Consider the following 13,170-nt stretch of genomic DNA (forward strand, 5'->3'; position numbering starts at 1 on the left):
TTTGGACTTCAAAATATAATATTAGTTATCTTTGTGTTACAGGGCATTTTGTTGATGAAAATTGGCTTTTACAAAAAAAGAATTTTCAGTTTTACAAGACTTGAATGGCCACACGCATTTACGGCCCAACAATGGTTGCTAGTCTATTAAATACTTTATATACTTATGGAATTGGAAACAAAATTGTCTATTAGTTTTGATAATGATAATAATAATGATTCAATAATAAATATTTTAAAATCTCAATTAAAACGTTTAGATGGTAAATTATTTCATATTAGATGTGCTTGCCACATCATAAATTTATGTGTACAAGATGCTTAAAATATTATTTCTATTCACATTTCTAAAATTAGAAATTGTATTAAGTATATTAGAAGCTCAAGAAAAAAGAAAACAAGAATTTAAATATTTATGTCAAAAGTATGGTTTAAAATACGAAAATTTTGTAATTAGATGTTCAACATACGTGGAATTCTACCCATTCTTTGTTAGAGAGTTGTATTTCATACAAAGATATTCTTACTATTTTTCTAATGAGAAAATGCCCCAAGATTTTATAACTGATGATGAATGGGAAATGGCAATTTGTATAAAAGGCTTTTTACAAATTTTTATGATACAACTAGTGCATTTTCGGGTGTTTATTACCCAACTTCTTCTATTTTAGTTAATTAATTATAATTAGTGAATATTTTTCAAAATATAAAAATAATTTGCAACTTCAAAAATCAAAATATTATTAATGTAATGAGAATTAAATTTGGAAAATATTGAAAAAATATTTCTGTTCTACATTGCTTAGTTGCAAACTTGCAATATTAGATCTTAGGATTAGAAAAAATGGTTTAGATGTTTTACTTGAATTTTATTATAAAAATATGCAAAGTGGAATTGGAACAAAAAATATGAAATTAATAATTTATTATTTGAAATGTACAATGTATATGAATCTCAAATATTAGAACATAGGAGAACTTGTAGAGCTCCCAGTATTGGAACACTAGTTCTAGTTGTGGAAGAGATAGAGTTTGGTCACTAATAAATAGAAGGCAACAATCTGCTACCACTTCATCAAGTTCGTTTACTTAATTTAAAATTTTGAGGAATAAAAATTATCCAATTTTTGCCACCACAACATGTGATATTTTAGCTTGGTGGAATTAAATAATTTTGATATTTACTTACCTAAAATATAATTTTGATATTTTAACCTAGTGGAATGAGCATGGAAAGAATTATTCAGTTCTTGCCACCATGGCACGTGATCAGTATACTAATTCCTCCGATGTCCACAGTTCCACCGGAGTCTTGTTTTTGTGTAGGTACTAGAGTTCTAGAAGACGAGAAAAGTTGCATCAACAATGAAAGCTTGGATATATATATATATGTGTGTGTGTGTGTGTGTGTGTGTGTGTGTGTGTGTGTGTGCGTGTGTGTGTGTGTGTGTGTGTGTGTGTGTGTATGTATGTATGTATGTATGTATGTATGTTTGAAGGATTGGTTGGATCTAAAGACAGAATGTAGGATCAGGGAGGGCATGATACTTCACTTGATTTTCCACCACCAGAAACAGATGGTCTAAATCAAGATCAAGGAGATGGAGGAGGTGGAACTTGAAGAAAACGATGCAGTTAATACTTTTTTGTATACTCAATAATTGTACAACATTTTTAAAGTTATTGTAAATTTTGTTTTTCAATTTTATTTAAAAGTTATTTGTAATTTTTCAATAGTCAATACCACTATAATTTTTTATTTTCAATTTTTTGTTAATTTTTTATCATTCTTACCAATTAGCAAAAAGTGAAAAAATAACAAAAAAACTAACCCGGCCCATCACAGCATGGACCCACCTAGGCTCATGTTGTGGACTGTGCCAGGCCTGATCCTTAAGGGGTTCCATGCCAGGCAGGCATGGCCTACCAAAGCCACATGTCGGCATAGCACAACTTGGTAAAGCACAGGTGGCCCGCAAAATCGTGGCATGCCAATATGGCATGGCTCACATTACACAGACACCTCTAGGCACCACACAAATGAAGATAAAAGATGCAAGTAATGCACAAGAGAGAGAATCTAACAAATAGTGGTAAATATTTAATCAAAAACTTCAAATGGCACTTAAGGCCACAAATAATAACTACAAGTAATTAGCCTTGTCAATCATGTATAAGACATACAAACAAAACATAGCACACATGCGAAGGCTAATGACGCAAAAATTGGTAACTTGATTTCCTAGCATCCCAACTTGGGAGATTAATGCATCCCTTGGGACCATCAACTAAAAAAGGCAATATGATCCACAAATGTTAGCTTCTAACAATTTATTCTATCCGAGTTTTTTTTTTTGTGTGTGACAAAATTCCAATGTTGGACCCGCTAAAATGTTGAGTTTGACGACCCACAACATGTCTTCCACGCATGCTCATTATGTAGATTCTTACTCACCAGGGTCAGCTCTTCACGGCGTTTTGCTGGCATTCTTGGCCCATGGCGCAAAAGAGCCATAGCTGCAGTTCGCAACTGCAAGGGAGACACACCTGCTTCCTCAATTCTCTCCATGGGCCCAGATGTCTCAGTTATGGCTTGTTTTTGAGTTGAATCAAGTACTTTCCTGACATAAAGTGGAATACCAAATTCTGAGGCTATCTGTTTTTTATATTTCTCTGCAGCAGAATGAGCAACTTCATGACAGTCCACACAAAGTAGGACAATATCATGAGAACGATGACTTTTCAAATGTTCTGGAAAGTGCATCCTGTAGCATGAGGGTATGATTCGGTAGCGTAAATAGTGGTTTCCTTCACCACAGCCAACACATATATTTTTCTTGCTCTGTATATAGAATTCATTTCCTTCATCTTCTGGGCGACCTTTTGGCTCAAAAAGAAGCATTATAGCCAGTGGATCATCATCAATAAGTTTTGCTAGGTCACGGCGAAGATACCTGTTTGTCAATAGATTGTGATTAAAAATAGGAGGTACAAGACCAATAATACAAAAAGACAAGAATGGTGACGTTGGTCACTTACCACTCGAGCTTTCTGCGGTCACAATAACAAAGTAACCGCCCATCACTCGCATAAATCCTACAGTTATGATAAACAGGAGATTTGCAGGAAAATTTCTGTACAAACAACTCTCGAGAAGACTTTCGACCAACCTTTTTTTCTGTTTTACTTCCCTTTTGTTTGACCAATAATCCATTTGTTGATTCCAGGTTTGATTTGGATAATAAAGCATAGTTATAAATAGAAAGTGGGCAACTACCATTGGAGCCAAGACACTTTTGCAGAGTTCTTTCAAAGACTTCATCTGGGCTGCCTAACTTGTCTTGAAGGATATAATGAAAGTCCTCCAAATGACTGCAGACAGTAGGTGAAGGTGATGAAACCAAAGATCCAGCGATCAAAAGATCCAAGTTTATATCAGCTTCAGATATGGTATCAAATATTTCTTCTGAAGTCTTTGGAACTTTGGATGCAAGAGCAACAATGGCTTGGTCTGATAATACATATCTCAAGCTCTCATCATGCACACGAGCCTGCAACAAAACATGATGAGCATAATTAACGTTTCATCATCATAAATTAAGAAAGACGCATAAACTCGAAAATTCCTAAAAAACACAATATCTGAGACATCATCTAAGTTTGTTCTTTTAAAGACCTTCTACGGAGTATGGACAACAAGTAGGAAAAGATCAGGTGTCCCCCAAACTTTTTCTTTTGCATATTTTGGTATTTCTTTGTTCCCTGGTCGTACATGGACTAGATTTGTTAGATATGCAATCTTTTCTTCTTTAAGCTCCTTCAGCCTTGTCCTTTACTCCTTTTTGTCCACTAGATAATTGTATTTCTCTGTTTTACCTTTTGATTATTAATGAAATTCTTGTTATTGATAAAAAGTAGGATGGTCACAAATGACAAATAATAGTAGCAAAAGTGAATCCTGCAATTTATTTTGTTCAATAAGATAGGAAAACAGATAAATTCCAGGGAAGAGAATTTTTCAGTCAGTGAGCTTGGCCATTCAAATATTATATTTTATGTTAGTGGCCATGCATTTTTTTTTCTTTTTTTTTGTGTCAGAATTACATCACTGTTTTACATCAGTGACGGGTGACCATGCATTTTTTTTTAAATAAAGAAAAAGAAGGGTCTCTTCTAACAAAATCCCCTCTGTTTTCACATCATTTATCATACATAATTTGAACTTGAAGACCAGATATTGATACACAACCTCTGAGACTTTGAGTTTCTTCTACCACCAGCTTACAGTTGATCATTATCCAACCCTCAGTTCCAACTTTTACTCAGTTCTTAAATTTACTTCATCTATTTCTCAATCCTTTCCAAAATTGCTGTTTTTTGTTTTTTGTTTTTTTTTTTTTTGTTTTTGATAAATGATTGAAATTTTATTCAAGAAGATCAAAAAGATATTACAATACAGCCTGCCCAAAGGAGAGGCACGTGCCTCTCCACAACAACAACAATGTACTAACTCAGACTAGTAACAAAAAATTTATAAAGCTGCCCAGAATAAACGTTCCCTTGATACCCCTTGTTTAGCTAACCCATCTGCTATGGTGTTAGCTGTTCTACCCACCCACTGATAAATTAACATTCATGTTCCTTGAGAACCACTTAGCTTTCCTCATAATATCCCTGTAGCACCAAATCACTGAATCTGGATTTTTTAACCAACCCACAACAACTTTGGAGTCTCCTTCAATAATCAAATTTTGAACTCCTAACTGGTCCACAATCTGAATTCCTTGTACAGCTGCTAGAAGCTCAGCTCTAATAGAGTCTCCTATACCCACGGAGCCTGAGAATAAAGCCAATATATTACTATCTTTATCTCTCAACACCCCACCAATTCCTGATGGACTCGGATTTCCTTAGCTGCTACCATCAAAATTCAGCTTTGTCCAGTCTTCTGAAGGAGGTACCCACACATCTGGTACCCTGTTCTCTGCTACTGCTACTAGCCACAGCCATCCAGTTCCTCCACATGTCATCAAAGGAATATAATTTAAAGGAATCTAATGATCTCAACAAATGGATTGCCCTGGTCATAATGCAATCCTTTACATTCTGAACATTTCTCTCCTCTTGGAATATCCTCGCATATCTTTCTTCCCAAATTGTCCACAAAGCAGCAGCTCTAATGCTCCTCCACATTGTTTTACCAATTTTTGTGGGCCACACAAAGAAGGATCAAAGATCTGATCTATGGCTGTGGTCAAATTCCATCTGTAACCAAACAAAGCAAAGATCCAACCCCAAAAAAGCAACAGAAAAAGAACATGTTAAAAATAAGTGAGAGCAATCCTCACCATTAGCCCTGCATAGTACACACCAATTAGGAGACAAACACATAGAAGGCCTTCTCTTCTGCAATAAGTCTGAAGTGTTGATTTTCCTATAAAACACCTCCCAGCAAAACATAATAATTTTAGGAGGTACAGGTTTAGACCAAATCTCTTTAGCTGGAAAACCCACTTGTCCCAAGGGAGAGCAAAGAGACTTAAAGAAGGAAGCACATGTGAAGTAACCTTTTGGGTTTGGAGACCAAAGTCTCACATCAGAACTAGAAGGGTCCAGAAAAACACTTTCAAGTAGTGACGAAAGGTCTGAGACACAGGAGAGTTCATGATCCCTCAAACCCCTACGAAATCCAAAGTCCCAACTCAAAGAATATGGGGATCAGATGTTGGAAGAAAGTGAGACATTGTTTTACCCTTGTAGCAAGAAATGGAATAGAGGGAAGGGAAACTGTCCTTAAGGGCAGAATTGCCCACCCAGATATCTTCCCAGAACAAAACAGAAGTACTAGAATTGACATCATACCTGATACAGTTGAGGAAAAGAGGAAGAATACGCTGAATTGCTTTCCAAGGAGTTGCCAGAGTGGCTTGATGCGATACACCAACATCCCATCCATTTCCTGAACTGCCATGTATACTATCTATCGCCTCATGCCAAAGTCTCTCCTGTTCTAAGGGCCATCTCCACAACCATTTTCCTAGGAGTGCTTTATTCTTCAAAACTAAATTCCCCAGTCTCAACCCACCTTCCTCTTTCCTCCTACACACTATTCCCCAATTTATTAAGTGATCATTTTTTCCTCCCCTGGCTCCCAAAGAAAATTTCTCATTAATTTCTCTAATTTCCTGGCTTCCCTAACAGGAATCCTAAACACAGAGAAATAATAAATCGGCAGATTTGCTAAGGAAGCTCTCAGTAAAGTAACTCTACCTCCTAAAGAAATATAGTTCCTTTTCCACAAGGCTAACATTTTCTCAAACTTTTCTAGAACCAGGGCCCAAAAGGTGCTCTCCTAAGGGTTGGCTCCTAAGGGAAGACCTAAAAAATGTAAAGGCCAATAGGAAATGGGACAACCTAAAAACTCAGCCACCGACTCAATAGTCCTCTCATCCAGATTCACTCCCACCACGCAGCTCTTTTCCAAGTTTATTTTTAGATTTGATACTCTCTCAAAGCGCTTTATCAAAGATTTGAGATTACTTACTGTTCTCCCATCACCCCCTTCACAAAAAATTATTAGGTCATCAGCAAACTGTAAATGGGTCACCCTAATCCTGATCCTTCCTATCCTCCAACCTCTCACTACACCTTCCCTGTTTGCCTTAGAAATCAAACTACTAAAAAATCTGCAACTTGGGTAAAAAGAAAAGGGGAAAGGGGGTCACCTTGCCTTAACCCTCTAAAAGCTGAGAAGAAATCCTTGACTACCCCATTAACCAAGACTGAAAAGTGGCAAGAACTTATGCAGCCCTTTATCCAATTACACCATCTAACTCCAAACCCACAACACCCTAGGACCTCTAATAAGAAGCTCCAATCCACAAGATCATAGGCCTTTTCTAAATCCAGCTTACAAACAAAACCTTGCTTTCCGGACTTTCTCATATCCTCCACACATTCATTTGCTATTAGAATTTGATCTGTTATTTGTCTCCCTTGCACAAAAGCTCCCTGGGCTTGACTAATGATGAAGGGTAGCACTATTTTAATCCTCAAGAATAATACTTTAGCCAGGATTTTGTAAATGCTAGTCACCAAACTAATCGGCCTAAAATCTTTAGGATTTTTTGCTTCTTTCTTCTTAGGGATTAGAGCTATGAAAGTGGCATTAACTCCAGGACTTACTTTTCTATTAACTTCAAATTCCTTAAACACAGCATAAAGGTCTTCCCTTACCACATTCCAACAGTCTTGATAGAAAGCCATGGTGAAGCCATTTGGTCCAGGGGCTTTGGATATATCCACTGAAAACACTGCATGCCTAGTTTCCTCTTCTTCAAAACTCCTAACCAGCTTGCTTGCTCTTCAGACAACTTGGGCCAATCTAGACCTTCCATCCTTAATCTATTATTCAGAGGCTTCCCTGCAATTGATTTAAAGTGATCCACTAACACTTTTTCTATCTCATCTTGATTTGTGACTTCCTCCCCATCCACTTCTAATTTGGCCACAATTTTTTTCTTCTCCTCCCATTAGCCAACGCATGGAAAAATTTTGTATTGCTGTCCCCTTCTTTGATCCATTTGTGTCTTGACTTTTGCCTCCATGAGAGATCTTTTTTGTTCTCCAAAAAATATTCTTTTGATCCTCTACCCTTCCAAAATGCTCCCGATTCCACTCTTTAATCCTTGCTCTCAGTCTCTTCAACTTTTTGTGGAACAAAATTGCTGTTTTTTGTTCTCCAACGAAGGTTAGAAATACGGAAAATATGACAATGAGGACATTGGCATCTTTTATTTACTCTTTTGTTTTAAGAGTAAGGTAAAGTATTGTATTATATTTCTCCATTGTAAAAGATCATGTTTACATGCATAGACCATGTATGCATCATGTACAGCCAGGAACTATACACCTAGAAGGAAAAGCACTAAAACCAAGGCACTCCATACAAAAAGACCAAAAAGTTTTTTTTTTTATCAGTAACAAATGTTAAGTTTTATTGGTTATGATAAAAGAATGAAAAAACTTATATACATATTTCTTGTTAGATGTATAATATCTGTTAACAAATTAATGTTTTTATCCATTACTGTTCAAAATATCAAGTATCTCAAAAAGTATCTTATGGTTTTTGAAAATACCAAAGTTCTTTTGGAAATGGATAGAAGCTCCCTTTAACAAGTGTGATAAGCTTTGATTGTCCCATGGTAGTAAAGGTGAGTCCTTAATCATGAGACTTGCATTTATGAGTACACTATGACTAACCATTAAATCTCGCCATGTGCATAATTGCCTCACAAGTTCCTGAAATTGAAAAAACACCCATTACAGTGTTTAGTATAGTAGTTCAGAAAGAACAACTACTCACAGAGATGCAACCATAGAACAACAAAGAATACTTGGCATACCTTGATTTCACAACTTGACAAGAAACCTTGTCCATTCAAATGACGTGAACATATCGATGATGCAGCAGAATCTCCAGGAGAAGCTTCAATCTCTTTCACATAAAGCTGCAAACAGACCATGTTTGACCTCCGGCTAGCCTCGAGAACAAAATGGAATTTATCATCGAGACAAGCTGAATTTTCTGACAAATTGATATCTCAGAAATATAAGGCTATGATGAAAATGGATGAAGAATCCCAAGGAAAATAATAACAACATACACACTAAAGGGAAACAATGAGATTTGGACTTCAAAAGGAAAATAATGCATGAAAAGAGATACAAACAGGACCACCCAAGCTGAAACAGCTTAACTTCAATACCCGTGAATTAGCTATCCAACCCCCAAGATGACATGATGCAAGTATGATATGACTTGTGAATGTGAGCAATTTTCTTTTTAAGAAGTATAAAGAAGTTACAGAAAGGAAAAAAAATAAAAGAGATAACAGAAAAGACAGTGGGGGGATCACCCAAAACAGTGCCCTATGCAACAAGTATAATACAAAAACTGCATGAGCTATAAATCCAATATACACAAAAGACCAAAAAATATAACAAGAATCTGCTTTAATAATTAAATTAACAAACAAAAAGTCCAAAATTTCTTTCCCAATTCCAACTTTGGCAAAGATATGCTCAGACTACACAAAGCACATGTCAAATGACAAGTCATTGTATAAATATCATGTAATTAAGTAGAAAGTACAAACTATATGGAATCTTTCTTTTGTCATGTATAAGTCATAGTATTAATAGTAAGAATAGCCTAAAGGCATATACAAAAATATGCAGGTATAGCTGGTAAGTACATATTTTTAGCAGTACAAAATGTTATACATCGAAAAGAACAAAACAGAATCTTTATGGCACTTAAGTAAGTGTTTGTCATAAGTTAGTATTTAATGAAGCTATTTTCTATGGATTTGTATTTCTAATTCAACTGGAAGCTGAAAAGGGTAATTACCCTACCTTTTTTATCAGCAAAAATAAATCTTATATTCTTATTAATTAAATTAAATGGTGAAAACTGAATGGTACAACATATTGGTTTCAGCCCTCCAATAAGACATTAGCCAACCTATCCAAAAAAACAATTGCTGCCTAATTTTTCTAGAACAAAGTTACAGTAGTGCCAACCTATCAAAAAAAAAAAAAAAGATACAGTAGTGCCTAAAACATCTGCTGTCTATAGACCCCTTGTTTTGCTAGAGTGTCTGCCATCCCATTTGCAGTCCATATTACCCAATTGAAGGTAATATTCAGCTCCTGTGACATGTTCTCTATTTCCCTAAAAGCATGCGTATAGATCCATGGCACTTGATGCTTACCTTTTCACCTTACCTTTTCAGCATATTTCACCCAATTGATAAAATAAACTTCAGCAGATATCACTAGAGTTGTTTCCACTTTTCATCCAAAAGATAGATCTTTCTTCACTGAACCAAGGAATGTTGAACGCTGAGTAGTACACCTCCATCTTTTATATCTGCTAAACTTATCAGCTCCAACTTTAGGATTTCCAAAATGGTGAGACATTATTTCTCCGTTGATTCTTCCTTGCCTTTTTTTTCAGTAACTAATAAAATTTTATTAATCACCCAGGAAAGTACAAAGTTAAGTACAAAGCATCATTAGTCCATAGGTTAGTTAGACTCAACTAACCTACCCAATACAAAATTTACAACTCCCCTCTCCTGTCCACCACACCTCAATACATCTGATTTCTAACAAACTAACCTTCCAATACAAAATCACAGTTCCTTGTTTTTCTATCTTGATTTATTATTTTATCTTCCTTAACCCTTGACCTATTTTGTCTTCTTCTTTCAGAAGAGAGTAGCATGTGATTTATTAAGAACAAAAGGATGTATACACCAGAGGTAGTACAGGAATACACAAAATTTACTTTGAAGCTCCATCCCTTAACCAAAAAGCTGAGTAGACAGAGAACTGCTGATGCTACAAGAAAACCCTTCCACTCCTACCTTTGTAATGCCACTGGCCACCGAACGAAGCTCCCCCTAAGAATATTTCCCTTATTTGATCCATAAAATGAGCAAGGTCCCAAGGTCCTAGGCTGCATCCTTTGCTCCAACAGATAGCATTCACAGGGTAACCTTCAATGGCTAGAATCAAGGGCTTAACCTCTTCAACTTCCCTGTTTTCTTATGCTGAAAATTTGTGCTTTCTAAACAATCAGATCAGCAACTTTAGTAAATTTGGTTTTAGTAAAACTTCCAAACTATTGATTGTTTATACTAAATCTCAGATTTAGTTTTCAAAAATTCAATGATCCAATTGAGTAAAGCCTGAATATATAGCATTTATTCCAAATATTATCCAACCCTCTTTTATTTTCATCTTTGGATCAATACAGAGGATCTTATTTAAGATGGAGAAGTGAAGAACTGCAAGTACAATTATCATCACTCCTAAAATAAAACAGGGGGCGTGACTATCGACTAAGCATAGCCTAATGGAAAACAGGGTACTTACCTTTTTTTATCAGTATTCAGGGTCCTGACCTTTTTTTTATAAGTGGTAAAATGTATTTTTTTATAGGAAATGGTAACTTTCATTAAGAAATTAACAAGATATTACAACTCCAGCATCCCAAAGCTGAAATGCTGAACCCACATTCATAACCACTGTTAAAAGCAGCCCAGAAAAGTTCACTCCTGTTTGATCCTTGTTTGGCTAGAGCATCAACCAAGCCATTTGCTGTTCTTCTAACCCATTGGAAGTTTGCTTCAATTTCCCTTGTAAGGCACCAGACTTCTCTCATAGCTTCCCTGTTGTTCCAGATTTCATCCAGTCTATTGCTAATCTTGAATCCCCTTCCACTTCAATCTGGTGTAGTCCCATCTGTTTAGCCAGTCTCAGACCTTGAAGGCATTAGTATAGCATGTACAAAAAGAGCCAAAAAAAAAAAGAGCCAGAATTTTGCCTTCCCCGTCTCTAAAGACTCCTCCTACACCTGAGGGTTCCAGGTTACCAAGGGAGCTTTCATCAAATATACAAAAACAAAAAGGTACACAGTTCAGATATATTAGTATAGCATGTACAAAAAGCCAATTTTCACTTCTGTCAAAAATAACAGAAAACCACCCATCATTGAAGGCATCAACATCCACAGCAGTAAACTTATCCAGCACCTTTGCCCACTAGGGCTGCTCACAAAAGGGTAAGAACCAAGCAAACCGGCCCGACTTAACCCAATTTGGGTGGTTCTCAAATAAGTTCAGTCAGTTTCAGTTTGAAAAGTTGTAAAACCCGACTGTTTGATTCAGTTGAGGGTTCTTATGTTGTAAAATGAACTGCAACCGAACTGGCTGGTTACATTTATATCTCATATATAACTACAACCTAGTCTCTAGCCTCCATGCCTGTGAAGTTTTGTTTACTTTTTCTTTTCCCTTTTGGTAATCTGACTTCTTTCAGCTGCCGCCTCCCACTTCTCAAATTTTAAAAAAGCTCAAAATCCCACAAAAGTGAAAAAGCAAAAGGCCATTAAAGAGATCCTAGGGTCCTAGACCATGAAAGGTCTGTGGCGCAAGTCAATCTTGTCTGCATCAGTCTCTATATTTATTATTGTTTTTTTCTATCAAGATTTGTCCCATTAATCAGCACCATCATGTGTAAAAGTTTTATATTTCCATCAGTCCGATAGAAACCTATTAAACTGACTATATTGCGAACATTATTTTTCAGTTGGTTTGATTGTTAAGTGGTTGGTTTTGGTTTGTATAAAATTCAACCCGACACTTTCGGTTTGGTTAGAAAAACTATATAAAACTGAACCGAACCGACCCGTGTACATTCAGCATGGCTAATGACCTCCTCCTCTACAGAGGACCTTTTGCTCTGAAAAATCCTGCCATTCTGTTCTCTCCAAGCATTCCAACAGACTGCAAAGGAACCTGTTCCCATAAGATCTTTCCTTTCTCTGAGAACCCTGGCACCCTCTATGAGGGCAGTAACACATCCAAGCTTTGAGGGACTAGCCAATATCTTTTAAAGTTCTCATGAAATGGCTCCAAATGGAGTATCAGGTTTTGGCCAATTCTGGGGCTTCACCACAGAGGATGCATGGGGGATCAACAACCATGCCTCTCTTCAGTAACTGATCCGCTGTTTGAATTCTTTTCCAGGTAGCAGACCACAAAAAGAAAATGTCTTGGGTGGGACCTTAGCTCTCCAAATCCAAGGCTGGGAAACACTCTTGAAGGGAGTCAAGCAGCAAATTGTAACAGTATTTGGTAGAAAAGCATCCTGACTTCTCTCCCAACCAGATTCTAGAGTTTCTCTTCTGGGGATTTAACTGCACGTTGCTCAATCATCAGGGTCCCAATCTTCGAAAGAAATAAACTATGTTTACCATATCTTAATTGCTTACATTTTTTTATAAAATAATTGCCTACATTAATCAACTGAAAAAATACATCTAAAGCCCATTTCATCTAAGCTAATTTTCTAATGCTAGAGAAGTAAACACCCACAACATGTTAGAAATACAAGAACTTAAGTTTGATTTAAAAAAAAAAAAAAAAAAAAAGAGAGAGAGAGAACGATTTAAAGCTGTCCAGTAAATTGCCTAAATCTCATTGCAGAAATACTTCATTTCATGTTAAACACTTGTAAATACTTCCATTTGTGTTTAGAATCACCTTAGCCCCAAAAAATACATATATCAAATATTCTAAATAAACTTTTTTATCCT

At 36.1% G+C, this 13,170-nt stretch overlaps 1 protein-coding gene across 5 annotated transcripts in view; it reads right to left on the bottom strand.

The window, feature by feature from the left end:
• Positions 1-13,170, bottom strand: part of LOC148878263 (Polynucleotidyl transferase, ribonuclease H fold protein with HRDC domain-containing protein) — a 31,597-nt gene that overhangs the window by 7,153 nt on the left and 11,274 nt on the right. For 3 of the 5 annotated variants that reach the window (XR_016101165.1, XM_088951671.1, XM_088951650.1), the window contains exons 7-10: positions 8,408-8,604; positions 8,265-8,303; positions 3,039-3,550; positions 2,455-2,953 (exon numbers count right to left, since the gene is read on the bottom strand). Coding sequence is in view for 4 of the 5 variants with exons in the window: in XM_088951671.1 (XP_088807797.1) it covers positions 2,455-2,953; positions 3,039-3,550; positions 8,265-8,303; positions 8,408-8,604 (1,247 nt within the window). In the remaining variant the exon portion in view is untranslated. The remainder of the gene's footprint in view (positions 1-2,454; positions 2,954-3,038; positions 3,551-8,264; positions 8,304-8,407; positions 8,605-13,170) is intronic. The other 2 variants (XM_088951658.1, XM_088951678.1) reach the window with 1 other exon arrangement.

Source organism: Nelumbo lutea, chromosome 1 (assembly GCF_056320005.1).
Source record: "Nelumbo lutea isolate HS-2025 chromosome 1, American lotus-T2T, whole genome shotgun sequence".
Taxonomy (NCBI): Eukaryota; Viridiplantae; Streptophyta; class Magnoliopsida; order Proteales; family Nelumbonaceae; genus Nelumbo; species Nelumbo lutea.